This window comes from Taeniopygia guttata, chromosome 1A, assembly GCF_048771995.1.
Source record: "Taeniopygia guttata chromosome 1A, bTaeGut7.mat, whole genome shotgun sequence".
Taxonomy (NCBI): domain Eukaryota; kingdom Metazoa; phylum Chordata; class Aves; order Passeriformes; family Estrildidae; genus Taeniopygia; species Taeniopygia guttata.
The window spans coordinates 28,120,177-28,139,229 of NC_133025.1; the positions used below are offsets into that span (position 1 = coordinate 28,120,177).

At 39.2% G+C, this 19,053-nt stretch overlaps 1 protein-coding gene across 2 annotated transcripts in view; it reads left to right on the top strand.

Moving 5' to 3' along the window:
* Nucleotides 1-19,053, top strand: part of PDZRN4 (PDZ domain containing ring finger 4) — a 229,829-nt gene that overhangs the window by 171,076 nt on the left and 39,700 nt on the right. For both annotated transcript variants that reach the window (XM_030258313.4, XM_012568932.5), the window contains 2 exons: nucleotides 16,154-16,407; nucleotides 18,005-18,107. In XM_030258313.4, the coding sequence (XP_030114173.4) occupies nucleotides 16,154-16,407; nucleotides 18,005-18,107 (357 nt within the window). The remainder of the gene's footprint in view (nucleotides 1-16,153; nucleotides 16,408-18,004; nucleotides 18,108-19,053) is intronic.

The following is a 19,053-nucleotide window of genomic DNA, read 5'->3' on the forward strand; positions in this document are numbered from 1 at the left end:
TGCCCTGACCCAGCTATACACAGAGACCCCAGTTCTGTGGTTAACTGTGCCTGTATCCACTGTATTGCTGAAGCTGAGAGTCAGAAGCCTGAGGGCAGATCTGGTTTTGGTGCCAGCCCTGTGCCAAAGGAATGTGCCAGAGGCAGAGCTGGATGGAGCCAGGCACAGTGCTTGCAGTGAGAGCTGTTCTTTGCAGTCATATTTTCCAGGAGCTCTACCTGCAAGCCATTTACATCTGTATCTGCCAGCTAAAGTGCAGTCCTTAAATGGAGTCCTTCAGCTGTCAAATAGATTGGAAATCCAGATATGCTGGCACAAGAACTGTCCTATTTCTCCTAACACTGTGCTGTGATTCTCCTGTTGGCACTAGTCTTAAACATTGGTGACATTTGGAGATACATGAATGAGGGTCAGATATCAGTCATGACTTTTGCCTGGTTTTGCTTTGTGCTGCTGCTTCAGCTGTTATCAAATTTCGACATCTGTCCTTATTATAAGTTGCTTTGTGAATGTGCTCTTTTTTGAGGTTCAGTGCTTTGCAAACATGAACTCAGCCACACTGCATTTCTGAGGTGTGATGCAACAAGTATGCATCATGTTTGGGGATGGTTGTCTGCAAATATGTAAAAATAATTATGTTCTATATATATTTTTTTAATCAACAGTTTATTACTGAAGTCGAAATCAACTATCTTCATCATAACAGCAGGCAGGAAGAAAGTTAAAATACAGTGAAGTATTAAAATACAGTTAAGTAAGGTTAAGTTACTGTGCAACAGGGCTATGCCAGTGATAAAGGCAGAACTCGGACACTTCCAGTTCTGCCCTGTCCAATTCACAGCTCTGCTTCCACCTTCTTTTAATATAACTTTTAAATGAAAAAGCATTTATTGTCTGAGTGCAAGACCTGGCACACTACATATCTCCACCATAGCTGTTCCAAGCTTCAGTGTTCAGTACCTTACACCTTTACAGTCTCTTTCAAACCCAGCTCATTATGATCTTTTGTGTAAGTTTTTCTAAATTCACAGATAATTGACAAGACAGGCTCTAAGGGGTTAGAGTGAACTATGTTAGTGAGGCTGATTCAGGAAGTTCTAGTGCAGAGAAGCCTAATATATTATGGGAGAAAAAAAAAAAATTATTGCCCATGCACAGCAACAGCTATAATAAATGAAATACCTAAATTGATTTCTATTTTATTTTTTCACAAAATACCCAAAGGCAATAATCCACTTTCCGGATTAACAGCCTGTAAAATATCACTCTAAAAAATAAAGCCATCTTTGAGCTAACTTACACCAACACAGAGGCATCAAGATGCAGCTGAGTCTCCACTGTGTCATACTTGTGTAGCTTGAAACCATCTGAGTGAAAGATTTTTTTCCATTTTTGTAAGACACGGGAAGAATAATTTCTGTCCAAGACCATAAATCAGACCTCGTCTTGGGAAATAGGTTTACAATACCCTGAGTATTACTATCTATTAACAGAGGTGTTCTCCCTGGATTAACAAATGTCATAATAGTAAATCTTTATAATTTTTCAGCATTTTGAATTGTTCTCTCCCTGTCTTTCACTGATTTTATTTTCGCATCTGATTTTTTTTTTTTTTACCTTTTAGAGACCTCCAAAACCAGCATTATGTCATTTAGTAAATTGAAAGAATATTCACACAAATGTGAGTTATTTAGTATTAAAGAGCCATTCCTGTCCTCCTCTTCAACCTGAAGATCTGTCTGGCTCTACTGTACATTGCCTGTGCCTTGTGTCCAGGAAAGTAGTCATTTTATCACAGTCCGACCATTTTGAAGATTTTCTACCTTTTGGGGAGTTACAATATGTATCAAGCAGAAAGGTTTAAAACCTCTCAGAAAGATTTGCACAGGTACATATTTTGAGTGAATGGGAAAAGTACCTGAAGAGTGAAGGGGAAGGAGAGAGGATTTGAGGGAAACATGGATAATGTGGAAGAAGCAGGCAATGGTCTGTAGGGTTAATAACCTTAACATTTTAATAAAGATGATTTTCAAAGCAGGAACTTTCTGTGATTCAATTTTTAGGGTAACCTTCAGAAGTAGTTATACTGGCAAAACTATGAGGCAGGAGATATTAAAGTGTATTTTTCCCCTTAAATTTAAAGTCAAGTGGGCTCCTATTTCAAAAACCACATCATGCTTCTGAGAGAAGCAGTAGGAAGGACAAAAAGGAAGATTTGATAATGTAGTCTAGCATGGAGGAGTTAATGGAATAAAATTAAATGGCATACCTATGCTAAGGATCATTATGGGATTTGCCAGTCTTTAGATTCAGAATACACAGTGTGAAGTTGTTAAAGTACAATTCAAAGAAAAGGATTACACTTAGGGAAGGCAAAGGGTAAGTGCAGCATAATGAATCACAGACTAAGCAGGGGTGGATGGTTGCAAAGCCAGGCTAACCTGATAGTCTTTTTGATTAGCAAATGCCTTATCTTGATGAAGAGTATATGGTAGGTCCTCTTTATCTGGACTTCAGATAAACAAAAATATCTGATCTGATGCTATAAAGAAAAATACTAGCTAAACTAGAAGAGAAGCACTTAGATCTGTGTGGGTGGAAGGATGACCTGGAGTTGACTTTGGAGGTCTATCTAACTACATGTAGTGCTAAAAAGGAAAGTGAAAGGCTGGGGAGAGGTTACTGCTGGAACTCCAGAAGAGTTTGTCTTTGCAGTGATCTTATTTAATGCTTTTATTAGTGACATTTGCAGGAATATCAGCAAACTTCAGTGCCAACTTCTAATGACATACTTAATGTCTTTACAAATACAGATGTCTTCAGCAGGACTGGGAGGTTTACCTGGGAACCCTAGGGGGAAAAAGAAGGGAAGAGGGGAGAAAGCTAAATGGTAAGGCAAGAAAATGGAGAAAAAAGAGATATGTCATAATGAGTCATATTTTATGGAAGTACAGTAGTCAGAGTGCAATAATGAGAAGAAAGAGGCTGAGGCTAGACCCGTTATTTCTCCCATTTGTTCCACTACTGGAAGATTTCAAAACACAGCTGTTGTGCCCATTGGACTGGGATGGTGTAAGCATTTCAGAAGAGTAACCTCCATCTAACCACATACTTAACTCCCTATGCCCAATCCTATTTGATAGGTGGTTAGATTATATTTTATTACTTTAAATTGAAGCTTCAGAAAGCAGTGTGTAATTTCTTGCATTCCAAAATAGTCAATAACCTGATGGAAAGTCTGCCTTGCAGAGTGAAAGGTGTGATTTCATACAGTTATGCTCAGTTCAGTTTTTCCAGTTTCTAGGAAAATAAGTTATTTGTTAGGCTAGTGTGTCAATATGCAGCTGCTACTGCTCCCTATCCATACTGTCCTCATTTTTTAAGGGAGAGGGAAAGTCTTGTGTTCTATTTGTTGACTTAAATTTTTAAGAAGTCTGGCTGAACGCTGAATGTCCTGGGCCTGGAATAGAAGTATAGACCTAAAGGGGAAACATGTCTGCTTAACTGCAAGGCTTTGATGGCAGCTCTAAAAGTTACTTTTGAGTTTGCTTCCAACCTGTTGTGCACAGTGGCTCTTGGCTTGCCCCATGGACCACATGCATCTCCTGCTGACAGGCCCTGAGGGACCCTGTGCCGCCTCCTACCCAAATAATTAATTCAAGGTGAAATGAGGACACCAGTAACTTTGAGTACCTGTGCACCTTGGCTGCTGATCACACATGAGGATGTCAGACGGGATGGCATTGCCCTCTTTGAGATTACAGTATCACAGTCTGCTCCAGGTAATCCCTCTCTGGCTCAGTAGAGCTGTGTGGCATACAGGATGTGAAAGCTGGCCTGCAGCTTATTTCCACTGACTGAAATGTCAGTAGGGGGAAGCTGGAGATTAAGATTGCATGGCTGGGTACCTGACCTCACAGTTTTTCTAAGGCTAGGGTTTGGAGGGATAGGAGTGGGAAAGAAAATGCATGTTTTGAATATCTGTGAGCACTGGCTTCCTTAACTGTATTTTGGTGAGATGTATGCACTGACAACTCAAGAGTATGATGATATTTCTGTTTGGTACTAATGAAAGCACTCAAGGCCAGTATGCCTAGGAAAAAACAAAATCTCTGAGACTCCATTAAGAGCAGATTTATCTCCAATGTGTGTAAATATGAATTTTCATGAATTAGAAACCTGCAGTCCCTTTTCTCACGTTTTCTTTGTTGTCTAACAATATCAGTAATTAACTGCAAAGAAGCAACAATGAGAAATCATTAATATTAACTTGGCAGGTTTATTTTTAAACTGTCTGCCTGAAAAGCAACCTTACCATTCTAGTATTTCTCATCTCTTATATGAACAGTGATAAAAGGATTTTCTTTATTGTGGCAGACCTGAAACACAGTGGACAAAACAGTTTATGCTTGGAACAAAGAAAAGCGATAGAAGGGTTGGAGACCTGCAGTCGGGTGGTTCACTCACAGACGTGGAGGCTGGCCAAATTTCCCCGGTGGCCTGGCCTTTCTGCCATGGTTCCACATCAGCAACCGAGCCCAACAAGTGTCAGGATGAATTCAAATAGCAGAATTGATTGCTGGGAATGGTTTATGCCTGTCTGCCTCTCCTTGGGTGGGGAAGGTTTGTTTAAATTTTGCCCTGCCATTTTGAGCTGTCTTCAGACATTTCTCAATTTATTGGAAGTCTCTGCTTTGCAGATGCAGTTCTTTTCACCAATAACTTTATGCGATGACATTTTACTTTACTAGCTTGTAAAGCCAGCTTACCATGAAAGTTTGAAGGAACATGGCTTTCTTAAAAAATATTATCTATCAGTAGTAACAAGAAAGCTACTCTCAAGTCCTACATAATATGGGTTTTGAAATAGGAGCCCACTTGACCTTAAATTTAAGGGAGAACATACATTTTTCTTCAACTGAGCCATTCTAAAACATAACCTTTTCAACAAATAAGCCAAGAAGAAGCCTTTGAATCCAAGTACATCTGAGCTGTTAGAACACAGGACTGTTGAAATTTGCACTTCACTACAATTTATCAATCCAGTTGGAAGCTTATGCTGCCTCCTATTTAAGAAACAAAAATTTTACAAGCTGTGATGTTGCAACATTATATTTTTGTTTCTGTGAGAATAGACTAGAATAGAATAAAAAAATTACAGTTGGAAGGGACCTACTATGATCATCTAGTCCAACTACCTGACCACTTCAGGGCTGACCAAAAATTTAAGCATGTTTTTAAGGGTATTGCTCAAATGTTTCCTAAATGTGGGCAGTACATTTCAGTATTGTTGATTTTGGTGAAATGTCTTTGTTTGTTCAGGAACTTTGTTTTTACAAATACTGTACTATTTTTATAACTTACTAAAAACATTTCTAGATAATCTACTCTTAATAATTCTATTATAAGCACCTACAGAACTTACATCTCCCTTTATAAAATAATCCTCTGTATATAATCTATATATTGCCATCAGAAATTCATGTGAACCTAACATGTCTTTTCTGATATATAATGTAAAAAATAAGTGGCTTTATTTCTTATTTCAGTGGTATCTATATTTCTATGTTATAAAATGTCAAATAAATTGCAAAAAGAAAACCTCATTTTTAAAAGGACTTTCTTCCTGAGACAAAACAAAGATGACATTGCCCTTGTCTTGATATCCCCCAGTGTGCCATGATTAAAGTATTTTCATTGTCTAGGCCATAAACTTTATTTTAAAGCATGCCTATTTTAATTCATGTCCCCTTATAATTCATTGTCTAAATTCTCAGCACAGATGTATAATCATTATTTTTACTACAGCAATATCTAGAAGGCCCTATTTGCTTTGGGGCTCTGTGGTGCTTGATACTATACAACCAAAAAGACAGTCCTTGCCTAGGCATTTTTTCCTAATACATAAGTATAGTAGTGTTTTAATTAAGTTGATCATGCTGCTTTTAAGATAATCAAAAGCCTGTCAGATAATTTCATTTCATATTAGAGTAAAATTCTGTTTCTCTGAGCAGAAAGAATTAGTCTGTTCCTGATAATTAAAGGTCTTTCTTCTCTGTGAACTAAGCCTCACCATCTGATGTAGGTGTGTGGCATCTGAAAGCAGCAAGAACTGCCCACGTGTCCAAAGGCCAGTTTTTTTCCTGAAGAGTTAACACAAGAGATTCTTCAAAATCTGTTTGTATTTCAGTGAGATATTTGTCATATTGCAAGGCAATGGTGCAACATATTCCGTGACCACTCAACAGCCCAGCCTTGGCTACCAGCAGTGCATAAGCTCACTGATGTGTTTTTCAGCCATTTGAGCCTTAACAGCCTTGGTGCGCCTTGGAGCGCTGGAACAGCAGCCCTGAGAGCCTTGCAATACACCTGGAATTGCCTGGAAAAAGAAAATTTATGAGTATTGCATGAACTTCCTCTGAAAATGCCCTTGCTGATTTTTTGAGAGTCCATTGGAGAAATGAGTCAGCTACTTCATTCTCTCCTAAAGCCTGTATGAAGGGGTTTCATGTAGAATTCATTCAGGGGAGATTCCCTTTGCAGGTGTTAAATACTAGAGCCATACAGGACCATTTGCTGCTGCTTTTAACACTGCAGAGACCAAATCCCAGAAGACAGTCAAATGAGCAAATGGAAGATATGGGAGGGAAGCCAAATAGGTAAAAGGAAGGAAATCGTGAAAGAAGGCAGAGACAAGGAGAGAGGAAGGAGCAAGACTCCAGAAGGAAGAAAAGATGTGGAAACACAGAGACAGAAATAGCAGCTGTAATTGATTTTTAGCAAGAAAGGAGCTGCAACTCTTAGTACAGAATATGTGTATACAGTCATGGTGCTGTCTAAATAAGATAGAATTAAGCTGGTACTAATATTCACATCCTTTACAATTTTTTCTGCTAAAAAGGAATGCAACAAATAAACTTTAAACTTTGGAAGAAGCAACTCAAAATATTTCTGTGTTAGCACAGCAAGCCCTCATCACTCAGTAGAAAACTGAAGTAATCCTACATGAATAAATAGTCTTTAAAAGGGGATCAAAGTAAGAGAGAGAGAAACAAAAGGGAAGAAACAGTCACAATTATGTTTCATCATATTCTTTTTCTATGCCTCTACATGTAGTTCCTTTTGTGATCATTATGTGTAGCTACAAGTTTACAGCTGCTTTCTCGATGTTCAGTAAAAATTGTTGCTAAGCCTTCCTAAAAGCTATGGGGAACTTTCTGGTACAAAAGCATCTGATGAACTTTTGAATAGCAGGTAAAGCCCCATTACTTGCATTGTTTTATCAAGTGAGTGGTTCTTCTGAATTCATTTTCTTCTTCTTTGAAAAAGAGCTCTAGGATGTTGCCATGTTCCAGAGGCAGGATGAAGTTAATGTATCTGTTGTTTTGTCTGCCGATATGACTGAGAAAATCTAAATACGTGTGAGCTTGTCAAAAGTATTTTTTAAATATTTAGTCCTGTAAAACACTGGAATGAATTTTTGAAAGTACTATTATGCCAAAAAAATTTGCCAATATGCTTGTTCTGGAGTAAAGCCATGAAAATCAATGGAGAACAACACTGTCAAATTAGTTTCAAGGCAGCATGAGAGAAGAATGGGAAAAGAATGAAAAGAGACTCTCTAGGTTTTGCTTTCAAAGAGGAAGAACCTTTCCTATTTTTCAAGATAAAATTAAAACAAGTGCTGACTAAGAATTTAATATTTAAAAGTGCAGGTGCATTTAAGGATCACTCTAACTTTGTGTGTGTGGCACCCAGCAGGACACTGGGTTGTGTTAGATGTGTGGTGGAACCCAGGAACTGACCAGGGCATCTGCCAGAGTTGAGACCAGGCTCAGTGCTCTGACATTGGGTTTAATGTCTCTGCAGTTTTGCAGTGTGCAGTGCTGGCACATGGAGCACCCTCCTGGCCAGGGCCAAACTCAGCTTACCAGGTCGGCTGGAGGTGATGGGCTGCTCTTCCCTGCAGCGTCACAGGAGCTAGCCCAGCATCCTGGTGCCTGCTGGTGGACATGCTGGCATGAAGGATCTCCCTTGCTGGTGAGGAACGCTGTGGCACATGGGATGCAGGCTCCTGGTGCCAGCAGTGCTGTCAGAAGCAGGGCAGTGAGACCCAGCCAGCTGCCTGCACTTCCACAGCCATCTGTCCTGCTCCTGCACAGCTGGAGCGGCCAGGAGTTAGTCCTCCACACTGGGAGAGATACAGGTCTTGCTGTGCTACCTTAAATTGAATTTAAAAAAGAAAAAAAATTAAGTCTGCCTTGGGCTTAACTGCATGCCTTAAATGGGGAATTTTAATAATGGGCCAACAGCAGCAGTTTGAAGTATCTTACTGAGGAAAAGGTCACTGTGCCCATAACTTATCCCAGCATTTGATCAGTAAGTCTTTTCCAAAGACTTTAAGTCTCATTATTCACTGCTTATAAAGTCACTTGAGATATAATAAGTCTTTTTCTAGTAATGAAAGAACTCCCACAATTAGCCAGAAGGCAGCCATCTATCTTTTTAAACTACTCAGTTCAGAGGAGACCAGGAGTTTCAGTCGTCTGTGTGTGGATGAATTGTTATGACAGTGATAAGTGTAACATTCATGTGGCGATGCAAGCCGTGACTGAGGTTTTTTTTCTGTTAGCGAAAAGTAGAATATAACTCCCTAAAAGGAAAAAAGTGACTACACATTATTTAGAGTCCTAAAATCTACCATTCAGCCTCTTCCATTATTTTTTGGGAACTACAGATGATTAAAGAATGTCATTAATTCGGTCTCCTAAAACTTTAACGGCAATTACCTTTTGAAGAGCCTCTTCTCTAGGAAAAGTACATACTCTGTAAGAGAAATTAGTGAGCTTGGGGTAGAGCAGAGACACCATAAAGTTCACAGAAGACTATAGCATTCAGTGCAAAGGCTTAGAGATAAAAACTGTTCGTTCTGAGCATGCACACTGGCCTTTGATTGTATTTTTCCCCATCATCAAAGGATTACTCTATGTGGTTAATCTCTTGAGAGATTTGTTCGATGGCCTATCCCCAAACAGAAAAAGTTTGCAATGATTAATGTAATAAATGATGTTCTAATTATATAAAGAAGTAACACAATGTATTTTATGCATGCCACAGCTAGTTTAGACTTTATTGCCCTCAGGCAGAATCTTAATGTCATCAGAAAAACTGTTTGTCAATATTAAAAGCAATTTGCATAGTAAATATACTCCAGCCTTGCAACAATACCATCTGGGTTAGTTGAGCATTCGTGTTGGTACCAGGAGGTGGTGGTGAAGGCAGACCTCATGAGTGCTCGGCTTTCCAGCTGTCACCCTGGGAGGATGACAAGTTCCCAGCCTGTGGGGAGGAGACAGGTTCAGTGAGAGGGCAGTGGGAGGTCTTTGTAGAGAAGAGTTCAGCAAAAGAAAGATGGAAGGTTCTGGAATCAGCAGGCTTGAGAGTCCTAGGGAGTGAAGAAGAGCCTGCACTGAAAGAAAAAGGCAGAGTGAGAAAAGCCGACAGCCTGACAGAGCAGAGGCAGCAAAGCAAGGGAAGGAGGAATGAGGCTGGGAATGCAAGCTGGAAGAGCATGCAAGAAAGATGGTGATTGCAACTAATCACAGGTCTGCTGGCCAGATAAGGGAGTTGGAAAAAGACAACAGCAGCTGATCACAAATACTTGTCTACCAGCAGTTGTCTCCAGGCAGCTCACTCTGAAAGTAATGCAGAAATTCTTGAATTTAATTTGGTGATTTCATTTCACTCACAAGGTAAATATAGATAATACAGACGAAGAGAAATGCAGATAATTATATGTTTGCGTGTTCAAAAAGGGAATATTTTCTGAGCTCTTGCTGTACTTTTTGATCTGAGCTTTCTGAGCTGCTGTGATGTTGTTGGACATCAGCATTAAAGGACTTGAAAGGATCTTTGTGAGATGTGCATTGTTCTAAAACACAGTGATGATTTGGAGGAAATATTCTCCAGTTACACCGACTGCCAAGCCTCATGTTATGAAGTGCAGAAATTAAGATTGCATTTGGCTGCAAATTAAAGCTGCTGAGTAATGATTTAAAACTTGTTGGAGCAGTGATAGTTATCCTGGAGATGTGAATTTGTAGCATCCAATATATCATCCAAGAGATGTCCCAAGGTGAGGGCCCAGAACCACAAAGAATCTTTAGGGATGGAAATGTCCCTTACAGTGTTTTTCAAGGAGATTGAAATGCTCCAAGGCATTTTTACTGAATGATCACTGTACCTCACCCAGCCAGCTAGAAGCAGGCTGTAGGCATGCATCTAAAACACAATCCATTTCCTATATTCAATACCATAAATGCATTTGGGATTTAAAACCCCAAACTTCCTCCCAAAGTTGGGGGTCTCTTCAGTGATTGCTTTGCTCACAACAGACATGAATGTTTTTTCAAAACATAGAGCATGATTCTGCACACAATTTTGGGAGATGCTTCTGGCAGTGGTTTTGTTTTATTTAGAGGTGGCTGGGTAGAGAAGGCAAAATCATGAAGAAAGAAGATACTGAGCTTCTATTTGCTGGAGAACCAAAGTTTCACAGGCACAAGGTATTAGTTACCTTGCTCGTTAGTTTGCTGTATTAACTGCAGATGTGATGAGAACTATTTATCCATTCTCTGTATATCTGCCTGGGACAAGTTTTCCATTCCAGTTTAAAAATCCTCTGAATTTCCTAGGACATCTTGTTAGGCAATACTTCCAGACAGTGTCCAGATTTTTGTTGGGGTTTTCCCAAAATATGTCATGTCCTTCAGAGAGAAAAATTCTAGCTGTCAGACCTGCCCACAGATGCACTAATCTTGGTGAACAGCTCTGACAAAATGAAGCATCATCTTGAGGTCCGTTGAAAAGAGGGTGCTTTTTTTCTGGCAATTGCTGTTTAAATGATCAAAATTGCCAAAAAGTCACTGGGTTGTCTCCCTCTGAGAGGAAATTTTACATAGTGGAAATAGGTATATTTTTATGTTTTCCCAGTTTTTGCAACCTTTATTTTGTCTTCCTCAGATAAACAGCTACCCATAGACTTTTCAGACACAGTAGATTTCTGCTAATTATTAGGAAGTAGAAGTGATGTGCTGGTTACACACAGAGATGCACAGAGTGCTGCAGTACTGGGTGTTGCCTGGACCTGTCCAGTACTGTTGAACCAGCTAGACAAACCAACTATCAAACAGCACAAACCTCAGCTCTGCAGGTAATAGAGACATAATTCTTGCTATAAGCCTGAGGTTCAGCTTGAGGGAAGCAGCCAGAGCCTGCATGTTCAGCAGCTTGTGTAGCTTTTAGGAAGGATGACAAGATTTCACAGTCAGGGCAGCAAAGGATCAAATTGGAACAAGAGTCGCTTAACTCACCTGGCTGAGGAAGAGAAAATGTCATTAATCAGCATAATAAAGGTTGTCCCTTTACTGAACTTGCATGAACCCTGACTGAGATAGTGGTATTGGATAATGGCTGAATTTGCTGTCTTTCAGATTAACTTGCTGAAGAAATGCAGCTTAGTACTAAACTGTAACCTAAAATGTCAGTGTGTCAAATGCCCTTTCTGTAGATGGGCTATAACACGTGTGTTAGCAGAAGACTCACAGTGTCCTCTCCAGCATGGGTCACTGGGAGCAAGTGACAGGGTGGCACTGTCACATGTGCAGTGCCAGCCTGTCCTGCCCAGGGAGCCTCAGAGCTGTTGGCCCTCAGCAGTGGAAGTTTTCTAGAGTTTCTGTATGCCAAAAGCTGTAAGTCTGGGAGGAAGCTGAGATGTTTTTGTTCTTTTTTCCCTGCTGCCTGCAGTTAGGAAGGGCTCAAATTCCTGCCCTAAAGAAGGACTGGTCAAACTTAAGGACAGTGTTTGTTCTTTGTGCCAGTCTGCTGTTCAAGGATGCATCCAGGGAATGGTAGCCTGGGTGTATTTAGGGTGAGAGATTGAAGGTGAAGAGACTGCTGTGATGAGAGCAGATTTAGCACCTGTCAGATCAGGGGCATCTTCTGCATGGGTGTTGAAATCTCCTAAGACAGAGAGCCTTGTGTGAACTCCATCATCATGTCAGATGGCATCTCTGTCATTTAGCTAGGAAAGCTGTGTGTCTAGACATCTCTGCTCTTGGTGAACACTTCAGTTATTCTTCCCATTACCTTTACTGAATAAATGAAGCATCTCAAAGGATTTTACTTCAGCAGAGCTGATCTTAAATTTAAACTTGATGTGCCAGATATTTGCTGAGGATAGAAGGTTATCTCATGAGCTGCTAATGATTTTGTGATGATTGCATTCACATGACTATATATAACTTTTCTTTTTTTAAATTTTTTTTCTTTTTTCTGCTATTTTCCTTTTTCTCTTCATATGGAAAAAGTAAAGACTACAGGAAACCTCAACATTTCTGGCTCTTTTGTTTTGAAAATTCTGCCCAGCATTAAATGATCAAGAGCAAAAAAGTGTTAGAAGACAGACAAGGCAGTTTAAATTTTCAATCACAGGCACTTAAATCCTGGAAGCAGTCTTCATTGAAGGACTGATTTTCTTCACATTTTCTTCAGTAGTCATAACATGAAAATAGCTTAACTATCGTTTGTCTACATATTTTATAGTCGCTGTTTTGTTATTTAGTCCTGTCCTTACTTCTCTGCTGCCCACCTCTCTGTGTGGGAATACGCCGGTGTACATTGGTGCTGGCATTGGAAGTGGCAGTTGGCCAATGTCAGTTGATGTTTGCATGAAAGACAAAGCCCATTTCCTTGTTTACTTTCTGATGCTGATGAAGTTTTGCATGTGGCTTGGTTTAGAGCAAGAATCCAAAGGGTATGGCAAGGATCCAGGCAGTGGCCACTAGTCACTCAGGGGGAGATGTTGACAAGTGGCCCACACTTTGCACTGTGTCCAATAGCCAGGGACAGAGGGAGAGAGCTTTCATTAAACAAAAGCTTAATCAAAGAGGGCAGGAGGATGGTTTACATGAGAAAAGATATATTCTTTACTTAACATTCACAACTAGCTTGTGGATTAATTAGCCCATCTGCTACAACAAATGTATTCCCTTGTAGTTGTGTTGACTGTTAAAAGTGACTGATTTCTCTATCCACTTAAAATAGTACCCTGGATTCCACTGAAAGTAACCTTTCCGAGGCGAGAAATTTATTTAATCATCCACTTAGAACCTGTAAATGGCTTGCTGTAAATAAGTGCTCAGCTGTCTTTGCCTCCCAGGGTAACTATATGTGAGAGTTAAGTTGGGGGATAGTGCAGGAGGAAGAAGATCCTTAAAGAATCTGCAGGAAAAGTGCTTCCAACCCCATCTGTAGTACTGGCTTTAGGTTTTTAAAAAATTCTTCTCAGCCCCAAGTGGGCAGGACAGCTGTCAGCATAGAGTAATTCAGCTGTAGATTTTCTTCTGAGAAAGGAGGCATTTGTAAATTATGTGGTCTTTATGCAAAACGACAAAGTGTGTTGACAAACTTCAAGTGACAATTTAAACAAGTATTGGGTCTACTGTGCTTGTATTTCATAAAAAACCAAATAAAGGAGAAAACGTGTTTAAAGTCATCAAATTAAATAGGCATCTAAATGAAAATAGAGGTCAGCCATAGGTTCCCAGGATAAATGAAAATGTGTATCCTTTGTGATTTTTCACATTCATGTGATTTTAAAATATTATTATTCTTTAGAAATGAAATTTGAATATGAATGGCATTATTGTGAATTTATATCTATTTCCTCAGAATAAGTGATAAGTATTGACTGATGTAAATAGAAAGAGCTTCCGGTTTTCAGGAAAAAAAGGGTTGTGTATGTTATCCAAACGTCTTTTAGATTTGTTGATGTGGATCTATGATAAAATGGTTATCTTGTGGCAAAATCCACATGGTTCAGCTGGGATACAGAAGGATTGTGTGTTTTATACTTGAATAGAGGAAAAAAAATTGACACATTGCTATGTGGTATTTATTCCCAAGCATTCACTTTTAGGAGAAACACCATATAGTTATCTGAAGCTTAAAAAGTATTGAAAGGGACTGGGGAGCCAGGAAAGTAATTTTTCTATTCTTAGGGCCATAGGAATGAGTGTCCCTCAAAAGCTGCATCCTTGATAGGAACTGAGTTAAAAACAAAAATGAAGCAGAGACTGGAACTGAAGAGTGGTGGAAGACCCGGGCTTGAAGCTTTGTCTCTAAGTGCCTCCGTTAGATGGAGCTGAGTCTGACCACCCTGGCAGCGTGACTTGTTAGCAGAGGGGGTTTGCAGAAGCTCTCTCCTTGGGGAAATTTCTTTGGTTTTCTTATAACTTAATTTTTACTTTGACGGCTCTTCCTCTTAGATATAACTGATATTTTCCCCACATAAATTAGGTTATAATTAGTTATGATTTTATTGATGATCATTTAAATGATAAAATTATAACATTAAATCTTAATTTTTTGGCTTCAGTTATCAGACAGACCACAGATATGCATTGAGCTTAAGTGACCAACCTAGCTGCCATTTGAATTACCTGTGTAATTCACAGTCTAGGCTGCAGTGGTGTGGTCCTTTTGGGTGTCCCAGGCACTCAGCATGAGGAGTTTTGAGCTTTTATATGCATAGAAATTTGTTCAAAATTTGCAGGCTTCTCATCACTGCATACAGCATCAGTTCTGGCTAGAAAGATCATCTGACCTTTACATTGGTGGCTGCATCACAGTACGGTTATTTTGCATGTCCTCATGAGTGACATGGCCGTGAAAGTGCTGATTCTTTGGAAGTTAAGAGGAAAGATAACGCTACTTTGTACTTGTGCACATACTCTGGAAATGTATTGAATTGATCTATACATGGAATTAATGGTCAGCAGTATCGTATCCATGCAAATAAATATGATAGGACTATGGTTGCACAAGTTGCTTCAAAATGTTCCTGAAGGCTGCTGAGTTACTGAGGCTCTTTTGAGCTTGTTGGCATTGTTCCTGTTTGCCTTTGACCTTTTTGACAAGAAAGTTACAAGAATTTCTTGAATGAAGGAGTGATGTGACAAAGAAATTTTAATTTCAACCACTATTTCAAACACTGGGGAAAAGTAATTTATGGGGTTGGTTCCATTTCTGGGGAGGGCTTAGACTTAGTTCATTAGGTTTTGTGAAGTTTTATGACTCATTGTCTATACAAAGAAGATAATTTGAGCATGATCTTGCAGCAGATTCCTATTTCTGATTTGTTGGCTGGAATATAAATTTTAATCAGGTTTTGGTACCTTCAGGTAGTCACATTTCTTACTAGAAAATCCTATCTTTCTACCCCAGCACAGAATCATCTAATTTCCACAGTAGCTCACAACAGCTAATGTAATGGGCTGATGCTTGCAAATCTTGCCCCAAGCCTCTGAATTTGTATAAATTTAGCATAATCAAACCTTGTGGTTACTTCTTTTAGTACCCTAAGGCCTCATCTAGACCAGGAAGAATTTCCTGCTTTACCTGTAGCAGAGAGAAACCTTGGCACAGTCTTTTAGTTTTGCCAAGCTATGCAACATTTGCAATGTAATTTTCTCTATTTGTCTGTTCATAACAAATTATTTATTGAGTTAGTTCTCTTTCCTCGAAAGTCCAGCAGCTGACTGCTAGTCCAATCTTCCTATCTGTGGTCTTAATGGTTGTATAATAGCCATAACAAATAAGTGACAAAACATTGAAAATTGGCATTGTTTCTTTTTAGACATCAGAGACATGTTTATTGACATCTGCATTAATAACAGTGCTATGCCAGAAATTCTTTAAAACAATTACACGGCACAGAAAATGCTGAAATTCAAAATTAAAGGCACCCTTCCTATTTTAGCTGTATTTTACAAAATTAATAAAACAGGATAAGAGAAATAATGTAAATACTTTCCAAATATTGTATTTTCTTTGCTGTGTTTGGATTCCATTGGGTGGGACAGTTATGGAAGAGTTCAAACTATTTCAAATAATTTCTAATTTCTGGCAAATATTAAAGAACTTATTTCTCCTCCTATCTGTATATTCCCTCTTGCATGGATACCAAAATGTGCTCATCAATGTCATCAGGTGGCTTGATGTACTGCACATATAATTCATCTCCCTATATTTGACACCCATATTTTATGCTGCCTTTTCTCTCACTTTTGCTGTATTCTCCTGTTTTCTCTAGGTCAATGGGAAGGACCTCTCCAAGGCCACTCACGAAGAAGCAGTGGAAGCTTTCCGCAATGCCAAGGAGCCCATTGTAGTTCAGGTTTTGCGACGAGCCCCAGCTACCAAAGCTCACAGTAGCTCTCAGGATGTTCAGCTCATGGATGCTAGCACTCAGACTGACATCACTTTCGAGCATATCATGGCTCTGGCCAAGCTAAGGCCTTCCACACCACCAGTTCCTGATATCTGTCCTTTTCTGCTTTCAGATAGGTATGGTTTATCTTTTTCTGCTGTTTACCTGTGGGATTGAGGCATTGCAGTGATGGTCTTCTAGCCTTTTCCTGAAAAAGTCTCAGGAACATTTTAAATTAATAATAAATGTTGATAAACACTATGCCATTCAGGCTTCAGGGACAGCTTTCCTAAACTCCGCATGTAGATTAGGGCCACAGGAAGGAATCTTAGATATGTTTATTTTGTGTTTATGTATCTGATCATCCAAAGCTAAGCCCTAGCCAAGAAAAAAAACCACTTCTGTGTTCCAACGCACCAAAACCACTTTTTCAGATCTAGAAAGAGCTTGTCTTGTTTTCTGTTCTTCCAAATTTTTCATGAAAAAAAATCAAGGACATGAGTGATTTAATATAAAGGTCCCCTTATCAAAAGCAAAGAAATTCCAAAAATATAGAGATCCAAAATTACCATTTCATCTATCATATGGCAAAATATATGAATTAAATTATCTCTCTTTGGAACTGAATTGGATACAAACACCAGCAGGTGGTGCTTATACATAAGTAGGGTTTAGGGTTCTTCCTCTATTGACTCTACCTCATAAATAACACCATATTGTGGGTGACCCCAGATGACCCTCTGTAGCCTGCAAAAAACTGCTATATCCCTAGAGCTTTTTCAGTGATTTGCTGGCATGTCGTGTGTGTCTGCAGAATTGATGCTAATGCAGAACATGACACTTTGGGCTTTGATGCAGGGCCGTTTTGAGAAGTTCTGGGTTAGATAGATTTGGCTTACTGCTGACTGCTGCACTGCAATGAACAGGATACATGTATTTCTGATTTTTTTCTAGGTATTTCTAAACTCTGGGCTACTGTGATTGAAGTTCCCATGCCCTCAGCATGGGGAAGAGTTTTTAACCTCTGCTGAGATAGGTCCTACTTATTCTGCTAAGATAGTATACCTATGGGATACTACATGGTTGGGATCCAGCCTTGGGTCTAAAGATGTTGTAAGACCTCATTCTTTGTGTTCCAGGCCCATTTAACAGTACAGATTACTGACATTCGTAGCTGTGCAGTTGCTCAAGTGCACTTCACCATGTTGTTGCCACTTTAACACAAAGGATAATGCAAGTTATTTTAGGTCAATTCTTGAGCAATTTGTGAGCCTGATATGGCCTGTAGATTGTTCAAGACTATGACAGATAATTAGTGAGTTGCCCCCAGCCATGACACAGCATCTGAATCTGAGTTATGTACCTTTATGAGTGTAAGAATCCGAAAATGTCACAGTGAAACAGTTCAGCTCAAACCAGAGCCTTTTAAGAAATCACTCTGTGTAAATATGCCAAAAGATCAACCCAGCAAAATGAACTCAGCCAGAGCATGAGCTTTTGCAAGGAAAACAGCCTGTGCTGCTTTTTGGTACTGGCTCTTTCAGGTACTTGGTTCTTTCAGGCTATCAAGCCATTCAGAGTAACACTTCTGAGATGAGAACACTATGAAATGAGACTGGGTTGGCAGCAGGGGGAGGAGGTGACAGTGGAGAAGGGTGAGGTGGGACCTTTTAATTAAAAAAAAATATATATATTTTCTCATCTATTGTTATTGTACTTCTTTGTTCTACATAGCTGCCATTCTCTTCACCCAGTGGAGCATGAATTTTATGAAGGTAATGAGTATCTTTCCACCCTGCCTGCTGATGCAGATAGAGCAGAGGACTTTGAGTATGAGGTAAGATCATGGGCACATTTCACCCTCTCTTTCTCTTATTACAGATATGGCATTTACACAGCTGATAGCAGGCTCCTCTGAGAAAAAGAAGAGTGGGAATACTTCTTAAAAATCAACACAAAAGGCAGTTTTGTGTTATACCTGTGTGATGTCACAGGATTTACTGGGGTTAGGCTAGAGCTCGGTTAAAGATGTGAAATTTGAAAGCAGAATTCTGCAGTGGGTAACTACATACAAGTCTAGGAGGCTTGTTTAACATGTTCTGTCTTTGTGCAGTGGCGACTGCAACCCGAATGCTTCTCTTTAGTAGATTTAATGCTTTAAAGCAGACCTTTCCACGACTGCAAATGGTTACTGGAAGCTTAATTACTTTCCCCCTCCTGCCTCCAATTTTAAGAATCAATTGTCCTTGTATTTCATGCCTTAGAAATCAGTCTTCTTGATATTTGGGGGTGTGCTTGAGTGTTTTTAAGATCACACTTCAAACTGGACAATGAATATAGTTTTTATTACTAGCTCTTTGATATTTGACATTGTAAGTATTGCAATTATAAAAGATTGTGCTCTGTACCACAAATCTCCCTTTGCTGCTAATGTATTGCACTGTCTGGTGACAAGGGTGGATGTGTTTCTGAGTCACTGGAAAATCATTATGTGAAGCTTCCCAAAATGATAACATGTGATTAGTGATGTTGCTCTTCATTAGATTTTCATTTCAATATCTAAATAATCTACTTGTCAGTCAGTCATTAGCTTTTCATGTTTTCCACTGTCATCTAGTAAGAAAATATTTATAGGAACAGGCATAAGAAGCAGATGGCTCTTTTTATTATTAAACAGTGCTGAGTCTTTTCATAAGTTCAAGTTCCTGTGTTTTAAATAAAAATGATTATAAATAATTAAAAAATTTTAATACAAGATTAAAAACATCCTACCCTCCTGCTTG